The following is an 18,551-nucleotide window of genomic DNA, read 5'->3' on the forward strand; positions in this document are numbered from 1 at the left end:
ATACTCGAGAAATTATACTATATATATATATATATATATATATACACACATGTATATATATATATACATATATATATATATTATATATATATACATATATATATATATATATATATATATATAATACTTGTACTTTTCTTTTATAAAAAAACATGAAAAAGAAGTATATAAAATAGCCAAAAGGCAAAGTGAAGAAATTGTCCAAAAAGAAGTAGAACTATATCAAAAGGATGAGATTTAAAAAACCCCAATAATCTAATCTTAACCGTCCATTGTAAAAAAAAGGGTGAAAGAGTAAAAACAAGACACAAAATCAGTGAGTTAGCCCTAGCACGCTGCACGCCTCCCTTCTCCCTCCAATCTCCATCGACATTCATCTCCACGCTAAAGGAGGGACTTCAGGCGACGCTAGCTTCAGCCCACCACGCTCTGGCACACCCCGACAACGACGCTACTCCAAGCGACACTGAAATCCCTCGCATACCACCACCTCACCTCGGCGCTGCTCATTCTAAGGTAACTCGACGCTAGCTTCAATGATCTTTTTGTGTTGTTGTTTTGGATATTGTGAATTGTGGAATTCAATAAGGGATGTTGTGGAATTAGAATGTTACAAGCTAATTACACTAGTTCAGTTGTTAAGTTCAGTTCTTAAGTTCAGTTTCTAAGTTCAGTTTGCGATTTTATAAGGGAAAGTTTCATACAGTCGAATGCGAGCTTATTGGATTTGTTCATGTGTTTTGTTATGCCTATTGCCTCGGTTTTCGTCTGATCAAATTTTCTTTACAGAGGCTGACACATAGAAAGAAAGAGAGGAAAAATGTCACAGTCACTTGAGCTGCTACTGATACAATTTTTGATGCCTGACAATGATGCTCGAAGGCAAGCTGAGGATCAAATTAAGCGCTTATCGAAGGATCCTCAAGTAGTTCCTGCGTTGGTTCATCATCTTCGCACTGCTAAGACTCCTAATGTTCGTCAGCTTGCTGCTGTTTTGCTGCGAAAGAAGATTACTGGCCATTGGGCCAAGCTTTCTCCTCAATTACGTCAACTCGTTAAACAGTCACTCATTGAGAGCATCACCCTCGAGCATAGGTTCCTTTTTTCCGCCATTTGTTTGTTTTTCTTTTACATTATTTAGTTTGATTTTTTTTTCCTGATACTACATGATATGTACATTATACACACACGTACTTATAACATAATCGATGTTCCTTTTTAATCTACACGATTCACTTTTGGACCATGGAGAAAGTAAAAAAAGTAAGAGACATAACTCTGAGGTTGTCTTGTTTCTAAGGAACTCAGTAGTTTGGAACGGGCATATCACTATAGCAGTTTGCGTAATTTTGTTGGTGACAAAGTTTCTATGAACTTCCCAAATCACCCCGATTTTTTTGCATTGTGATATTGAATTGCATGTCACATTTATAAAATAGGAAACCTTCCTTGTTTCCTTTGATAAGCAAAACAAATAGGATGTCTTTTACATCTAAGCACCCAACCAATCTCAACTTCAGAACTCTTGCCTCACCAGTAATACAACAACCTATTGCGTATTGACCATGTCCTCCACCACTTGAAACCCGTGAATCCCTTTTACGAGCCAGGTTTGAGCTGGAGCGCGGCCATCTTATCCACTGTACTAGCTATAAGCAAAAAGCAGCAATTTATAGAAAGTTGAAACAAGTTCAATTGCAAATATAGAAAAATGGTAAACCCTGCTGTTCACTGCGCGTATTCCAGCTTAAGTTCTAGCTGAAATTGCATCTCTACAAGCTCCTCATCAATCTTGGGTTAGGCAAGGAAATTGAAGTGGAATGTGATTGGTCAAAAGAAGCCTGCTCATGCTGCTTCGGCGGCGCTTTTTCGCCTTCTCTTCGCTCTGGACAATGGTATTCCATGCATTTAGAAAGATTGACTTCTTTAGGCCCTGTAAAATAATTTCACTAGATTCCTAATCTTCGCTTCATGAACGGTGTCAGAATTTTGCTTAGTTTGGTTCGTTCTTCATGTTGGTAATGTTATTGTTACCTCAAGTGCTTGGATCTTCGTTGGTGCTTTTTTGACGATGATGTTGTTGGAGTGTTCATCCATTTTTAGATATCTGTTGGTGCATGGTGGCTTCACTGTTGTTGAGATTGTCTGAGTGAGCAAAAGAGAGAAGAGGCCAGAGGGTAAGAGTTGCTTCATTAAATAGGGAAGGAAAAAGAGATGAAAGGAGAAGAAGGATTATTGAGGTGTTCACAAAGAGAGAAGTACATGAATTCAAGAGAGGGATGGGACCGGTGGGGAGTTTGGGAGGCTTATCAAGGGGGTCTCTGTTTGAAAGTTATGGAATGTAGTGAATGTGAGATTATTTAAAATGAGAAAGTGTATGGAACATCGTACCCACAAATTTCTCATTTCCCCTAAACCCCTTGAATATAATAGCCACCACCTCATACCCCTATATCTGTGGGTTCTAAATCAATTCTTTGAGTGAATCAAACAAACTAAAGGAAGTAATGTATCTCCAGAATATACATGCATGTATCTACATACACACACACACTCACACACATCACATAATTGCATATATATATATATAGATGGCTTCACAATGATTAGATTTTGTAGAAGGAACTAAATATTTATCTTAATTGTGGCTGAAGGAAGAGTCATTGTTTTTTCATGCTTGATAATAAATATTAAATAATTGAGGAACATATGATTCAACGTCAATTTGTTACTTCCCCTGCTTTAAAATAAATGTAACACTTTGATTTTTGCACTATACATATATTAACTCGACATTTTCTTTCACTAAAATATAAAAGACAAATGCTGTTACGTAAAAATATGAGACTCAATTTTATATCTTTATAATCTGTAGTTTCTTTAATTTCACCAATCAATAATTAAAGATATTAGTGGTCAAATTTTTGTAGGCAAGTGTGCAAAGCCAAAGTGTCTATTTATTTAGAATCGGAGGAAACATGATAGTATATAACAAAGAACGTAGACTAATCATTTTTGGCTGGTTTAGTAGAACATACCTGTTTGGCTGTTCTCGAAGCTATTGCTATGGTATAGTGCTAGTTGCTTTGATTTGAAATTTCCAAATTCAATCCATCCAAGAATGCAATTGTTTTATTTATTGAACTGTTGGAAAGTGATGAAAGGACTTCCATAATCAGTGTAATTTGGCTAATTGGACCTTGCTTTTTCCTTCCTTTGCTATTTTTTGGTATCTTAGTTGTCGTCTTTTCAACTATTAAAATTCTGGAGCCAAGCTTTTTGAATCAGAGTATACTGACAGCTCTATGGTTTTGCAGTCCACCAGTGAGACGAGCAAGTGCAAATGTTGTCAGTGTCATCGCAAAGTATGCTGTTCCTGCTGGCGAGTGGCCAGACTTGTTACCATTTCTTTTTCAATGCAGTCAGAGTGTGCAAGAGGATCACAGGGAGGTGTGCTTGACAGCTTCTGTATTTATTGACAGTTTGGTAGTTATTATTGTCACAGTCTAATATTAGTTTCATATTCTTATTAATTTGCTGGAATATCTGAATGGGTTCTTGCATCAAATTATCTTCTCTTGTTTCATCATCAATTTTGATGTTTTAAGGTCGACCTCTTTAGTTCTTGAATCTTGAATCCCCTCCTGTCTCCAGAGCTATGCATGCATTGTGTCGACATTCATGTATAGACATACTAACCTATGCATCTAATAGAACCTTTTCTTTTCGAGAAGTTCTCTTACTGTGAGAAATTGCTAAGTGATCTCATTGATCAAAGCATGTCGGCTAATATATGCTTCTCATATTCTAGGTTAATTGCAACGTTGTTATAACCTATAACGTTATGCTATTGAAGAGACATAATTGCCCTCGTTGTATCCCCCTTGACTTTAACAGTGAGCATGGCCTCACTTGGAGCTGTCGCTAGTGCTGTTGCTGCTTGGATCGCCATAGCCACCAGCTGTCCGCTGGTGATAGCACTGCAAAGAAGTTTACTGGTTCCTTTTTTAGTCACCAGTGCCCTACTTCTTACATCTTCTCTTAATTGTGATCTTTATGTGATTTACTCCCGTTCTTTTAGTGAGTCGTAATCCTCAACTAGTTCAATGCGTCCTTAATTTTCTAGGTAGGGAATCATTTAACCAGGCGTCGGAACTGCTGAATTATTGCTGAAAGCCCATGCGAAAAGGGGAAGAAAGTTGTTTCACTCATTGGGTTTTAAACAGTGGGGATGTTTGGTAGTGTGGTAATGCTTGTGCATCCTAGAAGTATATTTTTGTGTGGTCTTACATTAAGACTAATGGTCATAGTTGACGTAGTATTTCAAATCGGTTGTGCTAGACTTTATATACCTTTTCCAGCACGTATGTATTGACTAATTTTCAAAACCTTGTCGCTACTATAAGAATGTACTAATAAACGACTTAAATCAAACTTGAAAGCACCCATAGAGGTTCAAGCACAACAAGAAATAAGTGTCAAATACCACAAGAATAGTGCAATGGAAGAAACATGATATATACAAATACAAGCATCACAGTATCGTCCATAATTGAATAAGAAATGCTAACAAGTCCCAGGTTGACTCTTTGATACGAAAATTCTAGTTCATGACAATATGTAGTTTTCCTCTCCTCCTAGTTTAGGCGGTCTTAGAGATCTAAAGCCATAACCATGTGTGTGTGTGTGTGTGCGCGAGCGCGTGCGTTTTTTATGTGTGTGTTTTATGTGAAATTATCTTAAAATGTCTGTTGTACCTATATTTTAGGTTGCTTGGCATCCTTTTTTGTTTCCCTCATTTGAGACTTGATATGATATCTATGATGAATCAATATAAGGAGAGGGACACTCTTGGTATTAGCTTGTGAAATAAGTTAGTTTCAATATTAGCTAGTGAAATAAGTTAGGGAGTTAATGAGGAAAGATATTCTATAAACGTAGGAGAGAGAAATTATGTTGAAAATATTGGAGAGTTTAGTGGTTAGTTTTGGGAGAGAAACACTCAAAAGCTTGTTACTATTTTTATTTTGATGTAAATTCCAGATATTAAATCAAATATCAGTTTTAGTCCTTAATCTTTCTGATCAATCTTGCCCTAATGATGTATGTCGATAACAAATGGTATCAAAGCAAGAGGAGCCATACACGGGAGAACAAGAGGCAGATAAGTGTTTATGCTTTTTTTAGTTTGATCTCATTACTTATTCGTTATTCCTCAAAAGTGGTAAAGGCCTCTTACTTAAAATGCTCATCATCGGCGCGCTTCCTCGACTCAAAGTTTAAGCTCTAATTACTCGAATACTCAATGTACATGTTTATTAATTCCATGCAGTTATTAGAGCATGACCCACCTAATTTGATCACAACATTCTCTTAACCCAATCTGCCCATTAGCTCACAAACTCACAACCCAACACCCAAAAAATCACCCACCGAACTACCTATTTCTCATATTTTCCCAGTCCACTTTTTGTTAAATCCACCCAACTGTTTTTTTTAAAACCAATTTCCTTTCTGATTCCCCCAACCCAAATTTCAGAACCCACATCAACAGTCAACATACATCCTTCCCCCATAACTCAAAACCAGCAAACTCCACCTTCTGTTCAAAAATTCCCTACCAACCCACGAACCCACAACACCAAAAAATCAAACCATTCCACAAGGTCCTTCCCTAATCAGTTCCAGAACCCTTTCATCATAGCTGTGCCACTCAAGCCAGCCAGAGAACTATACGGGGACGAGCTGCAACATGAGCTGGGTTAGGATCTTGTTTTGTGCTTGAAGGACTGCATGACATTGAATATTCATGCAAATGCCAAGAAATTAATGCTCATTATGACCCACCTTGAGGACAAGGTGGGAGTGTTGGCTGTCAGTAACGTAAAATATTATCCTAAGGAGAGAGGAGCACTCTTTGTACTGCATAATTAGTTAGTTTTAATAGTAGCTTGAGGAATAAGTTAGGGAGTTAATGCTGAAAGAAATTCTATAGATATAGGAGATTCGGGAGAGAGAAATTATGTTGAAAATATTGGAGAGTTTAGTGGATAGTTTTGGTGAGAAAAACAAGCCTCTCAAAAGCTTGTTACTATCTTTTTTTTTTTTGTAAATTTCCAGATATTCAATCAAATATCAGTTTTTGTCTTTAATCTGCCACAACAGTGTCAGTTAAGTAATTCTAACAGATTGCTCTTCGGGATTTGGTGCCAGGTTTCATTGATTCTCTTCAGCTCGTTGACTGAAACAATAGGGGATACATTTCGGCCACATTTTGCAGACCTTCAAAGTCTATTGCTAAAATGTTTGCAGGATGAGGCAAGCAGTCGAGTTAGAGTTGCAGCACTCAAGTAATTAGAAGACAAGTTTTATTTGTTTTTGCATTCTTTCGGGGGAACTGCTTTCTTGTTGGTTTATGTTCATATTATATATTATTTTCTTTGGTAGGGCTGTGGGGTCTTTTCTGGAGTTTACAAATGATGCAACTGAAGTGGTGAGTTTCTAGTTCCGTTATGCCATTTGTTCCTTCTGTTAGTGAAAACCGAATTAAAGTGAATAACAGATATAGGCTCCGTTTGGTAGGGCGTAAAACGTTTTCCTGGAAAATTGTTTTCCTCTATTTTCAGTTTTACATCATTTGGTTGGCAAATGAGTGTAAAACCATTTTCCCTTGAAGTAAAATTATACTCCCAATGATGGAAAACCATTTTCCCTTCAAAATGAAGGGAAAACTATTTTCCTTATCTCTCTTCTTATTACCTCCTTACTTTCCCTTTCATATTTCTTTCATTTCATTATTTTTCTTACATGGAACCAAACAACGGAAAACTAATTTTGGAAGTGTGTTTTTCATTGTAAATTATTTTTCATGAAAATCGTTTTACACTGAAAACGTTTTACGCCCTACCAAACGGAGCCATATACCTTTTCTGCTACAAAAATAAAATTGGAAACCCTTTCAGAAAAGGAAAAGCAAGCTAGTCTGTGGTGATTTTAAGAACTATTATTCCTATATTTCGTATCAAGCTCTCTTATAGACTGTAGATATCCAACTTATAAGTATATATATTAAACTTTGAGGGACCTTAGAACTAGTAGAAAAAGACCTAGGATTTTTAAACTCTCAAGGCATCTGTTGATACCTATATTATGGAATTCTTTTTTTTGGGGGTAACTAGAAAATGATATACTTTGCAAGATCATGGATTCTAGGTGTGTGTCATGCTCATCAGTTATTTTTGCGTGGTTCATATCTTTTCTGCTGAGTCTTCAAACTTGGTATATAAGCTAAAGCAAGGTGCAATTAACCAATTGACTGCCAATATACCAACGTTGTGTGCCTTTTGTCCGGCTGTCCCTTATTATACTATGCACCAATTTTCTTTCCGGTTGCTTATGAAAGAATGGTCCATCCCTTTAATGACCATGTGGTCCACCAACTTACTTTTTCATCAACTCTGCCTAACCAAATACTAAACAATGTGCCAAACTATAAGGAATGGAGGAGTATGGTTTAACTGAAAAATATTATATTTTTGGAGGCCTCTGACTGCTGGGCTTATTTTGTGGAGTTTGTGCAAACAACTCATCCATGGAGGATTTCATTCACTCAAAGCAAGGGAGCTAGCATAGGCCCAGCAGCACGCGAGCAAGCAAAGCCCAAAACCCCCTCGACCCAGCTGCCCGGGCGGGTCAGCTTGGGCTGAGCGAGCTGTACCCCAGCTCGGGCGGGCTGCTGCAGTTTGGTTGATTCTGCCCCGAAGGCAGATTGTGGCTCGCATACCTGCACCAGGCGAGCTGCTGTCGGGCTCGAGCGGGATCGTGGGACCGGGCGGGCCTGCTGGACCTGCTTCTTACTGCTTCAAAGCAGTTTACTCCTTTTCACCTGAGCCGGGCAGGCGGTCTTGTGGCCCGGGCGGGCGGGTGCATCTTCTCGCTCGTTCGAGCAACCCAGATCTGACGGGATTTTTTGCGAATTATTGCTTTAATCTCAACCCTTGATTTGTATTAACCCCCTAAAAGTATATAAAACCCCCTCTTTTATGTTTTAGGATATCATTTATAGAAAGAGAGATCAGAGAAAATAGCATTAACTCATCCATTAATGCTTGTATTGGTAATCCATTTTCACCATTAATCAAAGGTGCTTGCTTGGTGGGTTTTTTTTCTCCCGGTGTTCGGTTTTTTCCACTTTTCTTGGTGTGTTTTCATTGCTTTCTCAGTTATTCTTAGTTTTATCACTGTTCATTTGATTGTTGATTAGTGTTAATTACAAGTAATTAGTTATTTTATTTAATCTAATTCTCTCCCACAACTTGAGTAGGGGAATTACGAGGAATATTTTTTTTGCAATTCTTTTCTTCTGCCAACCCCATATGGAAATTAAGGTTTTCCTTAAGGCAAGAGCGAATCCACTATCCTAATATTGTTGCATTTCAACCAAGTATTTATCAACCTTTTTTTTGACCAATTCACCAATCCCTTTCCACTAGCACCAGCACCACTGCCACCACCACCACTCCCACTACAATATTATTCAGGCTCTCCAACTGTATGGCTATTTGTTGTCTTGCTGGTATCTTCCACGTGCCCAACCATAGCCCCCCAATATCTGTGGCAATTATTTCCAAATTACCATTTGCACTTTAAATATTATATGCATCACAAATTCTCAAACAAGTTGTTCTTAGAACTGCCAGTTGGGCATGTAGAAAAGGCAGTCATTTCTTATATGTTTACTGATACAACTTAGGAATCTTGTATAATGTAGGTCAGATTCAGGGACTTTATACCTGGAATTTTGCATGCTGCAAGACAGTGTCTTGCTTCTGGTGAAGAAGACGTGGCTGTAATTGCCTTCGAAATATTTGATGAATTGATCGAGTCACCTGCACCACTTCTTGGGGATTCTGTTAAATCAATAGTGCAGTTTTCTCTCGAGGTTTGCTCCAATCAGAACTTGGATGTGAGCACCCGCCATCAGGTTAGGCAATATGTTTTGGCATATTTGATCTGGAAAAAGGATTTTTCCTGGACTCACAGTGCTGTTTTAGTAGAATTTGCAATGGCGTTTATCTATGAATATGTCTGTTTGTTTGTCAGGCTATTCAAATAATCTCCTGGCTGGCGAAATTCAAGTATAATTCTCTTAAAAAACACAAGTTGGTCATGCCAGTTTTGCATGTCATCTGCCCTTTGCTTGCAGAATCAAGTGACAGGGATGATGATGAAGACCTTGCCCCAGATCGAGCTGCTGCAGAAGTTATTGATACAATGGCTTTGAACCTCCCAAAGCAAGTTTTCCAACCAGTCTTTGAATTTGCATCAATAAGCTGTCAAAATGTTGATCCAAAGTTTCGTGAAGCCGCAGTGACAGCTCTGGGAGTTATATCTGAGGGGTGCTTGGATTTGATGAAAAATGATTTGAAGCCTGTGCTTCATATAGTTTTGGGGTCTTTAAGGGACCCAGAGCAGATGGTGAGAGGTGCTGCTTCATTTGCGTTAGGTCAGTTTGCTGAGTACCTGCAGCCTGAGATTATATCACACTATGAAAGTGTGCTGCCCTGTATATTAAATGCATTGGAGGATGCATCTAATGAAGTAAAGGTAAAGCAGGATATTATTAGTATTGAACTTTACAATTTAGTTCTATCTTACTTGTCTATGATTGCTATGGATTTCTTATACAGGAAAAGGCATACTACGCTTTGGCTGCCTTTTGTGAGAATATGGGCGAGGAAATCCTTCCCTTTATTGATCCTTTGATGGGAAAACTTCTGGCAGCTCTTGAAAGCAGTCCTCGGAATTTACAAGAGACTTGCATGGTTAGATTATCACAAATCCTTTCGCATCTCGCTTGTTGTGTCCCTTTTGGCAGAGTAATGCAATTTGATTTTGACTTCTCCAGATTGAACTTCATCTTATTTTTGTTTCAGTCTGCAATTGGTTCTGTTGCATCTGCAGCAGAGCAAGCTTTCTTACCATATGCTGAGAGGGTTCTTGAGCTGATGAAAAATTTCATGGTTCTGACTAATGATGAGGATCTCCGTTCACGAGCTAGGGCGACTGAGTTAGTAGGAATAGTAGCAATGTCTGTTGGGAGAGCAAGAATGGAGCCAATATTGCCACCTTATATTGAAGCAGCAATTGCTGTAAGGTTTCTTTATCTTCTGATTGGTTTGGATGGCTGTCATTTTTTCTAACTATGTTTTTCTTGTCATTGCAGGGTTTCGGGTTAGAATTTAGTGAGCTGCGCGAATATACGCATGGGTTTTTCAGCAATGTGGCTGAGATATTGGATGATGGATTTGTGAAGGTATATCCATCTCTTCATAACTATAGTCTATGCAAATATTCTTGTTTAGCTGCTCATATCAATGAATAAGCTGTAAATTTTTCAATTACAGTACCTTCCACATGTTGTGCCCTTAGCATTCTCCTCCTGCAATCTTGATGATGGTTCAGCAGTTGACATTGATGAATCTGATGGTGATGAAAATGTTAATGGATTTGGTGGAGTTTCATCAGATGATGAAGCTCATGATGAACCAAGAGTTAGAAATATCAGCGTAAGGACAGGAGTCTTAGATGAAAAGGCAGCCGCAACTCAGGCCCTAGGACTGTTTGCTCTTCATACGAGAAGCTTTTATTCACCGTATCCTTATTATGTCAACTGTGCGTCATTTCTGCAATATCTTGTTGACTTTTATTTCCCTTACTACTTTATGCATTTGGATCCTTGATTGACCATAAAAGATACTTGGAGGAATCTATAAAAATCTTGGTACGACATTCTGGGTACTTTCATGAGGATGTAAGGCTTCAGGCCGTTATTTCCTTGAAAAGTGAGCAACTCTATCTGCTGGTGCAATTTTCTTTATCGTCTTCATCTGCGATGTCTCTTATTTTCACCTTTTCCGCTGTTATGCATTGAATAGGTTATGCTAAATTGATGCAAACAGCTATGTCTCATATGTACCTACTTGTGCCTTTTGAACTGGACTTATCATATGTTAAGAGCAATATAATTGCTGCCATGAAATGTTAATTTTTCATGTAATTAGACTTAGTAATACAATATATTTCTGCTCTTAGAGGCACCCTTTTATTTTGTTGGATGAGTAGTGCTGAAAGGGAAGTAAAACATTATATCAAAAGCTTCAGTGTGTAGGGCAAAAAAATAGAGAGCAAGTAGTGTGTGGAGAAAGAAGACCTAGGAGATTATAGACTATTTTAGGAATGTTTCATTTAAGTAAAGCACCACTTATTTAGCAATTCTATTAGAATGTTAGGATGTTTTCTAAGTTGCTCCTAAATGTAATATTACCTTACTTGGACTACATTTACCGGAACTTTACTCCCCTCTATCCCACAATTATGGAATCACTTCACTTGGAATTTTTATTTAACCACTCACCTCCACCCAATTAAATGGGGATTGTTTTATATTCGTAATCATTTCTCTCTCCTAGCATGCAAACCCAAAAGTAAGAGAGAGAAATCCCTTTGGTCTACTACTGAGTATTCTCCCATATTCCATGCAAGACAACAAAGAAAAACGGACATATATATATATATATATATATATATTATATATATATATATATATATATATATATATTTCTAATAACATTGCTCATAAAGTTTTTATGTATTCAAGCTTTCTCTCTTTTATTTCAAAAGAATGATCATTTAATAATTGAGTTATTTTTTCAAATATAAACAAGAGTTTGAATGTGAAAAACATGGTTTCTATTTTTCTGCTGCTAAATTTTAATCATGATTAGATTATGTATATCTCATGTTTAAGCTCATTATGCACTGTTATTTTTATTTTTTTTCACTTAAAATTCAAATCTTAAAAGAAGAGTAAGGCCCTGATCCTGCCGATACTACCCATCTCTTAAGTCTTAACGATTCATGTCCAACTAAGCCTACCCATAGCCATACTAAATCAACCACCACTACCACCCAGCACTTACCATCCACCCATCACCACCACCTCGTCTACCCTCACACTATTGTTTCCCAACCCCTCACCACCACTATAACCACCAATCACACCAACCACCCAAACTAACATTTACTGTGTTACCAACACCACCAGCCCAATCATCATAACCCTCAGCGAAACTTTTATAACTCACTATCTAAATCCTGCACCCGGAAGCCCAAACACCACCAAAACCTAAGATGTCCACCACATCCCAAAACACGAGCACAAGCTAAGCAATTTATTCTACATAATTTAAATATTAACAAGAGTCTTCGGTATTTCAGTTTTGTCCATTGTTGTTTCAATGGTTGAAGGAGTTGTCGGAGAGTTTGAAGAAAGCCATGATTGTTGGAGCTATTGATGTCTTGGTGGGAGATAATAAAAGAGAGCCCAAGAGGAGAGAGGAGAGGAAACGCTGTTGAAGGGTGTGGTGGTGGTGGAAGAAGGAGATGCCGGAGAGGAGAGGTTACATCATTCGAGGGTTGGGGAGGATGAAATACATGCCGTATGGAGTGGGAGGACGGATGTGGGAAGAAGTTTGCAGAGAGTCGACGAGGTGGTGTTGGGCTGGGTGGTTTTGTTGGATGATGGGTGCGGATGATTGGTAGGTATGACAATGATTCTCGGGAGGTATTGGGTGGGTGGGAAGAAAGAGAAAGCTATTGAGGTGGGGTTAATATCAGAGAGGGAGTGGGTGGGGGGAAGTTGGGTGACGGCATGAAAGAAAAATTAATTCCAGAAGCCATTTCTCTAAAAATTGTGCCAAGAAGCGTTGCATTTATAAAAATTGGAGGGAGTAACAATTAACAAAACAATTGATTGAAATTTAATACTGTGGATATATTATATTTTAAACTTCCTGTATGTAATATGATGTATGAAATCATGATTTATGTATTTAGTTTCCTATCGAAAACTTGGAGACTCAAGATACAAAAGAACCCCCCACCCCCACCCCCACCCCCACCCCCACCCCGCCGGGGGAAATAAAAAAGAAAGAGGGGTATTGGGCATTAAGAGAGATGCCAAGTGTTGATACTATACTAGAGTGCATATATATATTCAACTTGATATTAATATAATTAGATATTTTGTTGCAGATATACTCATAGCAGCACAGGCAGTGTTTCAAGGTCATCCGGTTAGTTTACTTCTGAAATTTTTATATTTTTCATAGCTTCACACTTCACTTGTTCTTAACTAGTCTTATATGCACGCGATGTGTGCGAAAGCAAGTAGAATCTGGCTTTATTTTTAATAGAACTTCCGTGTAATTTGGCATTATTTTTTTTGAAGAATTGGTTAAGATGAGTTTGATTGTTTTCTTTAGGTTTTATTTGTAATTTAGGATAACACGAAGTCCTCCTCTCTTCCCTTATATAATAGAGATCCTAATTTGGTCCATCTGATCAATATAGGGTTTAGGTGGCAGTAATGACTAACCCTTCCCTTGCTTGTTTGTAATGTTAAATTCGGGTCTTTGTTCAGAATGGTTTTTGCTTAGAGTCCGACACTTATTTGTCATTGACATGATAGCTAAGGAAGCGACGAAGTGTCTTCATTTCTCTAGGAAGGTGTCTTCATTTCTCTAGGAAAGTGTCTTCATGATGTCTAAGCAAATAACTAACGAGTTTAGTAATCAACTTCTTCACACTATGTTGGAAGCCTTGTTTTGCTGCCAAAGGCATGCTCTAACTTTTTTTTCTGTGTCATTTACTTGCAGGATGGTTCAACAAAGGCCAAAGAAGTTTTTGGTAACCATAAGATTGTGTTTGTGAACAGCATTGGGTTTTTCTTTCAGCTTTGTATGGTTAGCTTTGGGGTCACTATTTTCTGATTCTTTCCCCCCTTTGTTAGATACTGTCCTGAAAATTTATATTAAGACTATGACGGAGGATGATGACAAGGAAGTTGTGGCTCAAGCTTGTATGGGTATAGCAGACATCATCAACGATACAGGATACACGGCTATAGAGGCTTGTTAGTATTTCAGTATTAAATAGGATACTTCACTTTTTCCACTGATGTAAACATGTGACATGTCTCATCATTATCACTATTATTATTTTCAGATATGCCGCAGCTAGTTGATGCAACACTAGTGCTGCTTAATGAGCAGTCGGTTTGTCAGCAGATTGAGTCAGACAGTGACATTGATGAAGATGACACTGAGCATGATGAGGTCTTAATGGATGCAGTCTCTGACCTCCTTCCTGCATTTGCCAAATCTATGGGCCCTCATTTTGAACCCATATTAGGCAAATTATTTAGTCCCCTGATGAAATTTGCGGTGGGTTGTCATTTTAGTCAAGTGATTGCTCATTATATATACTCGGATCTTTACATCTCAGCATTTTGATTCTGCAGAAAGCTTCACGTCCACCACAAGATCGGACCATGGTAGTTGCAACACTTGCAGAAGTTGCGCAGAACATGGGTCCTCCTATTGCAGGCTATGTTGATGTAATATTTTGTAGTTGAATATATATCATTGAATTTAATTGCATGGATTGCTAAGACTAATCCTTGGATTTGGTCGTGTAAAGGGCTTCATTTTCCTACTTCCAGACCTAACTTGCCTCATAATTACAACCAAAAATCCAAGAGTTAATTGCACAAAAGCTGCATTTTCTTGGGTTCTCGTTTCATTTTTTTTCACTGGGTGGGAGTGTTATGAGACAGTGATTCATGTTTCAGGCGGTGATGCCATTGGTATTGAAAGAATTGCCATCTTCTGATGCAACAAATCGTAGAAATGCTGCCTTTTGCGTTGGGGAGTTTTGCAGAAATGGTGGTGATGTGGCTTTGAAGTATCCTATTGTGTGTTTCAGTTTCACTCAAGCTTGCTCATAGAATATTCTTGGATATGTGCTTTGGGAATATTTTGTGTAAATTATATATGAATGAATGAAAATAAATGCTGTTACTCATAGATATTCTACATAGATAGGATGAGAGTTGAACATGTTATTTGACTCTGATCTTGAATGTTCTTTGCTAGCTTGTTTTCCTTCTCATCGGTTTTAGATATTATGGTGACATCCTGAGGGGACTCCATCCACTTTTTGGTGATATCGAACCAGATAATGCTGTGAGAGATAATGCAGCAGGTGCTGTGGCGAGGATGATTATGGTGCATCCTGAGGCTATCCCATTAAATCAGGTCAGTACCCCTGGGCTTTCTGGAGAGCCTGGTTAGAAGTTTGAAGTCTTGATAAGATTATGGATTGTTATTGGCCTGAGTGTTATCTTTACTCTTTCAGGTACTCCCTGTTTTCCTCAAAGCTCTTCCTATTAAAGAAGATCATGAGGAGTCAACTGCTGTTTATAGCTGTGTTTGTAATCTTGTTCTGTCATCCCATCCTCAGGTATTGACTCATTGTTAACATATGTGCTGACTAGTTATTTTTCAACCAAGTAATATATTACTTAGGAACTTCCTTGAAACTATATGGCAGATGTTGTCATTGGTTCCGGACTTGGTGAATCTTTTTGCTGAAGTTGCATTATCACCTCGTGAGACTAGCGAAGTTAAAGCCTTGATAGGAAGGGCCTTTTCACATCTTATCTCAATGTATGGCAATCGAATGCAGCCCATAGTGAGTTCGCTCTCTCCTGCGCATGCTAATGCTCTTGCTTCACTGGCTCCAAATAGTTGATTTCTCTTGCGGCATTCAGAGATAATGTCTTGTCTGGTCCTAAAAATCTAAAATATTGATGTACGATGGCCAAGGCCGAGGTGGGAGTCTTTCACCTCTCCCTCTCAGGTATTCACATTGTGCATTTGATTTATTTTTTATTTATACAGATGTGAAGCGTAGATTGATCTTCGCTTCATGCTTCTTATTTTTTGTGATGAGGGTGCTACCTTTTCATTTTGACCGAGTTTTTGGTTCACAAATTTTGGGTGGTTTGGAAGCAAAATTTTGTATTCTATTTTATTCATTATTGATTTTGATTTTTGATATTACCTTGACAAGTTCAAATATCATCCACCCCTCTTTCAAAAGAATTATTAAGCACCAAGCATGGGAGAGCCTATGCTACGTCCACGTTTCAAGCCCAAGGGGGCTTTCATGTGAAGGGGAGTGATAGAGTATATAATATATTCTTGAGCCTCAACCATCAACTTAAACTTTCCTCTAACAGTGGTTGACAACAACTAGTATTATATCAATTTGGAGGGATGATTTGAACAAGTTAAATACTTTGTATATAATTAATCTCATCATTGAGTTTGCTCTATTCGACTTATTTTGTACATGTCTAGGAATATGTCTTTAATTTTTCATTATCTATTTACGAATTTTTATTTGTGGGTGACAACCAACTAGTATTACATCAATTTGGAGGGATGATAATTTTGTACAAGTGAAATACTATGTATAAATTTATTCCCATCATTGGGTTTGTTCTATTTGATTTAATTTTTACTTCTCTGAATTTTTCTTAAGTTATTTGAATTTTTCTGAACTAATTAAAACTTATTGGTACTTATCTGAATATATTTGAACTTATTAGTACTGATTAGAATATATCTGAACTTATTAGATTTTATTGGACTGATTGAAACTTATTAGATTTTATTGGACTGATTGAAACTTATTTGATCTTATTAGACAAAACAACATAAATATCACCCCTAATATAAATATTACCCCGCAAAATTTATTATGAAGTAATAATTATTAAAATTCGTCCTTTTAAAAAATAATTATTATTAATTATCTCTTATGATAAATAATTTAACAATTTTTTTTTACTATTTCTATATTTGCTTATACATAACTTTCACCACTAATATATCTAATAGTCTTGTTTTGATTTTATAAAGCGCTAGTAGAAAATCAAAAGTTGATTAACATTTATTGCTGTAAGAAAATGGCACATATGAAAAATTTATGACTAAAGTAGTATAACTCATTAATTCTCATTCCACTTTCATTTACTTGAAGGTAGTAGAATGCATTAACTCCTTATCTCTCACTCTACTTTCACCTTACACTTGTTACTTGTATTAACTATCCAATTACACATTATGTGTTATTATAAAGCAGGGAGAAAAACAAGAAAGAGAAGAAAATCTCAAAGTTCCCCGTAACCAATAGAAAGCCTTCATTCATTCATTATTTCTCCTTTCTTCTCCTTTAATAAAAAAATCCTAATAATAACATAATCAGCTAATAATAATATGAATAATAAAATAATAAACAATAATACGAAAATTTAATAAAATAATAGACAATAATGCAAGTATAATACTATATAATCATTGTGATACTTTAATAAAAAATTCTAATAATAACATAATCAGCTAATAGTAATATGAATAATAAAATAATAGACAATAGTACAAGTATAATACTATATAATCATTGTAGTACTTTGATTAAAATTCTAATAATAACATAATCAACTAATAGTGATATGAATAATAAAATAATGGACAATAATACAAATGTTTATTGAACATTGATTATTTGAACTTTATTGGATCTGATTAGACCTGATTGCACCTGATTGAAACTTATTGGACCTTATTAGACCTGATTGGAACTTATTGGACCTTATTAGACCTGATTGGAACTTATTGGATCTTATTAGACCTGATTGGAATTTATTGTCCTAACTAGACCTGATTGCAACTTATTTGACCTTATTGGACCTGAAACTTAATTTTTTAAATTGAAGAGAACGCACACTAGGTGAGGTAAACCTGCTAAAACTTGTGTCACAAACCCCCGAGAAAACTGGCAACTGATAGTAATACCAAGCTCATAAGATGTGGTTGCTGCAATATGGCCCATGTGCCTTTCAGAACAAGGCTGCTGCCCCAATTTCATGTTACAAGCCCACAACACATGGAAGCCCAGAGAAATGCCCAACAGATTCGTTGCACATCTCTGCCACAGTCAGTTTGGGAAGAAGTAACCTCGCTTTTGGGTCATTTTCAGGTCCAGAAATTTTTGGTTTCGCGCCAACAACCTCCTCAGGAATCAGGATAACCAGAATGTTCAATTTCGTGCCGACCTAACAGATCAAGGATACTTTTCATGTTTCAACTTATATTTGAAGTTATGTAATTCATAATCACGCGAAGTAAAAAAATTGATTAATCCATTACGAAATGATAGATGATTATTATGACTAGAACAATTCATTTTTATGTGTGGTATGACTTATTATTTTTAATGATATCTTTTCTTCTCGTAAAAAAAAAAAAACAAAAAACAAAAGGCCCTATTCTAATATAGCTCATTATTTACAAGTGTGGTATTTGTTAGGATAATCATTTATTTGTCAAGCATTCAAGTATGTCAAGGTAGTTTTCTAGTACTAGTAAGTTTGTATTTTCAAAACTAAATGTATGTTGGCATGTATTATACTATTATGCGTAGGATTTTTGTTAGCTTAGATTCGTAAACAAGTTGTATAAGCCTTGCTGGTAAGTAGGAGTAGACTTATTTCTATCATATATATATATATATATATATATATATATATATTAATAATTATATATATATATATATATATATATATATATATATATATATAT

At 36.7% G+C, this 18,551-nt stretch overlaps 1 protein-coding gene across 3 annotated transcripts; it reads left to right on the forward strand.

Moving 5' to 3' along the window:
* The first annotated feature begins 292 nt into the window (after positions 1-292).
* LOC104898038 (uncharacterized) lies at positions 293-18,263 on the forward strand. 3 transcript variants are annotated; one of them, XR_007275202.2, is made up of 22 exons: positions 293-516; positions 790-1,095; positions 3,318-3,450; positions 6,214-6,350; positions 6,448-6,493; positions 8,771-8,983; positions 9,103-9,606; positions 9,690-9,824; positions 9,936-10,151; positions 10,226-10,315; positions 10,407-10,654; positions 10,756-10,844; positions 13,096-13,136; positions 13,719-13,749; positions 13,853-13,975; positions 14,068-14,285; positions 14,363-14,458; positions 14,693-14,805; positions 15,023-15,158; positions 15,259-15,363; positions 15,454-15,762; positions 17,950-18,263. XR_007275202.2 is itself a non-coding variant. In XM_010685042.4 (21 exons), exons 2-21 carry the CDS (start codon positions 821-823, stop codon positions 15,652-15,654), a joined length of 3,150 nt encoding a protein of 1,049 aa, XP_010683344.2. In that variant the 5' UTR covers positions 293-516; positions 790-820; the 3' UTR covers positions 15,655-15,965. The 3 variants fall into 3 exon arrangements, 1 of the variants encoding a protein (XP_010683344.2); XR_007275201.2 differs by lacking the exon at positions 17,950-18,263 and adding an exon at positions 15,976-16,438; XM_010685042.4 differs by lacking the exon at positions 17,950-18,263 and having other exon boundaries at positions 15,454-15,965.
* Positions 18,264-18,551: the final 288 nt, after the last annotated feature.

Source organism: Beta vulgaris, chromosome 6 (genome assembly GCF_026745355.1).
Source record: "Beta vulgaris subsp. vulgaris cultivar EL10 chromosome 6, EL10.2, whole genome shotgun sequence".
Taxonomy (NCBI): Eukaryota; Viridiplantae; Streptophyta; class Magnoliopsida; order Caryophyllales; family Amaranthaceae; genus Beta; species Beta vulgaris.

Coding starts and splice junctions, on each gene's coding strand:
- LOC104898038 (XM_010685042.4), top strand. CDS start 821: ATGTCACAGTCACTTGAGCTGCTACTGATACAATTTTTGATGCCTGAC. Junction 10,316..10,406: donor TGGATGATGGATTTGTGAAG/GTATATCCATCT, acceptor TTTCAATTACAG/TACCTTCCACATGTTGTGCC. Junction 14,286..14,362: donor GTCCCCTGATGAAATTTGCG/GTGGGTTGTCAT, acceptor TTGATTCTGCAG/AAAGCTTCACGTCCACCACA.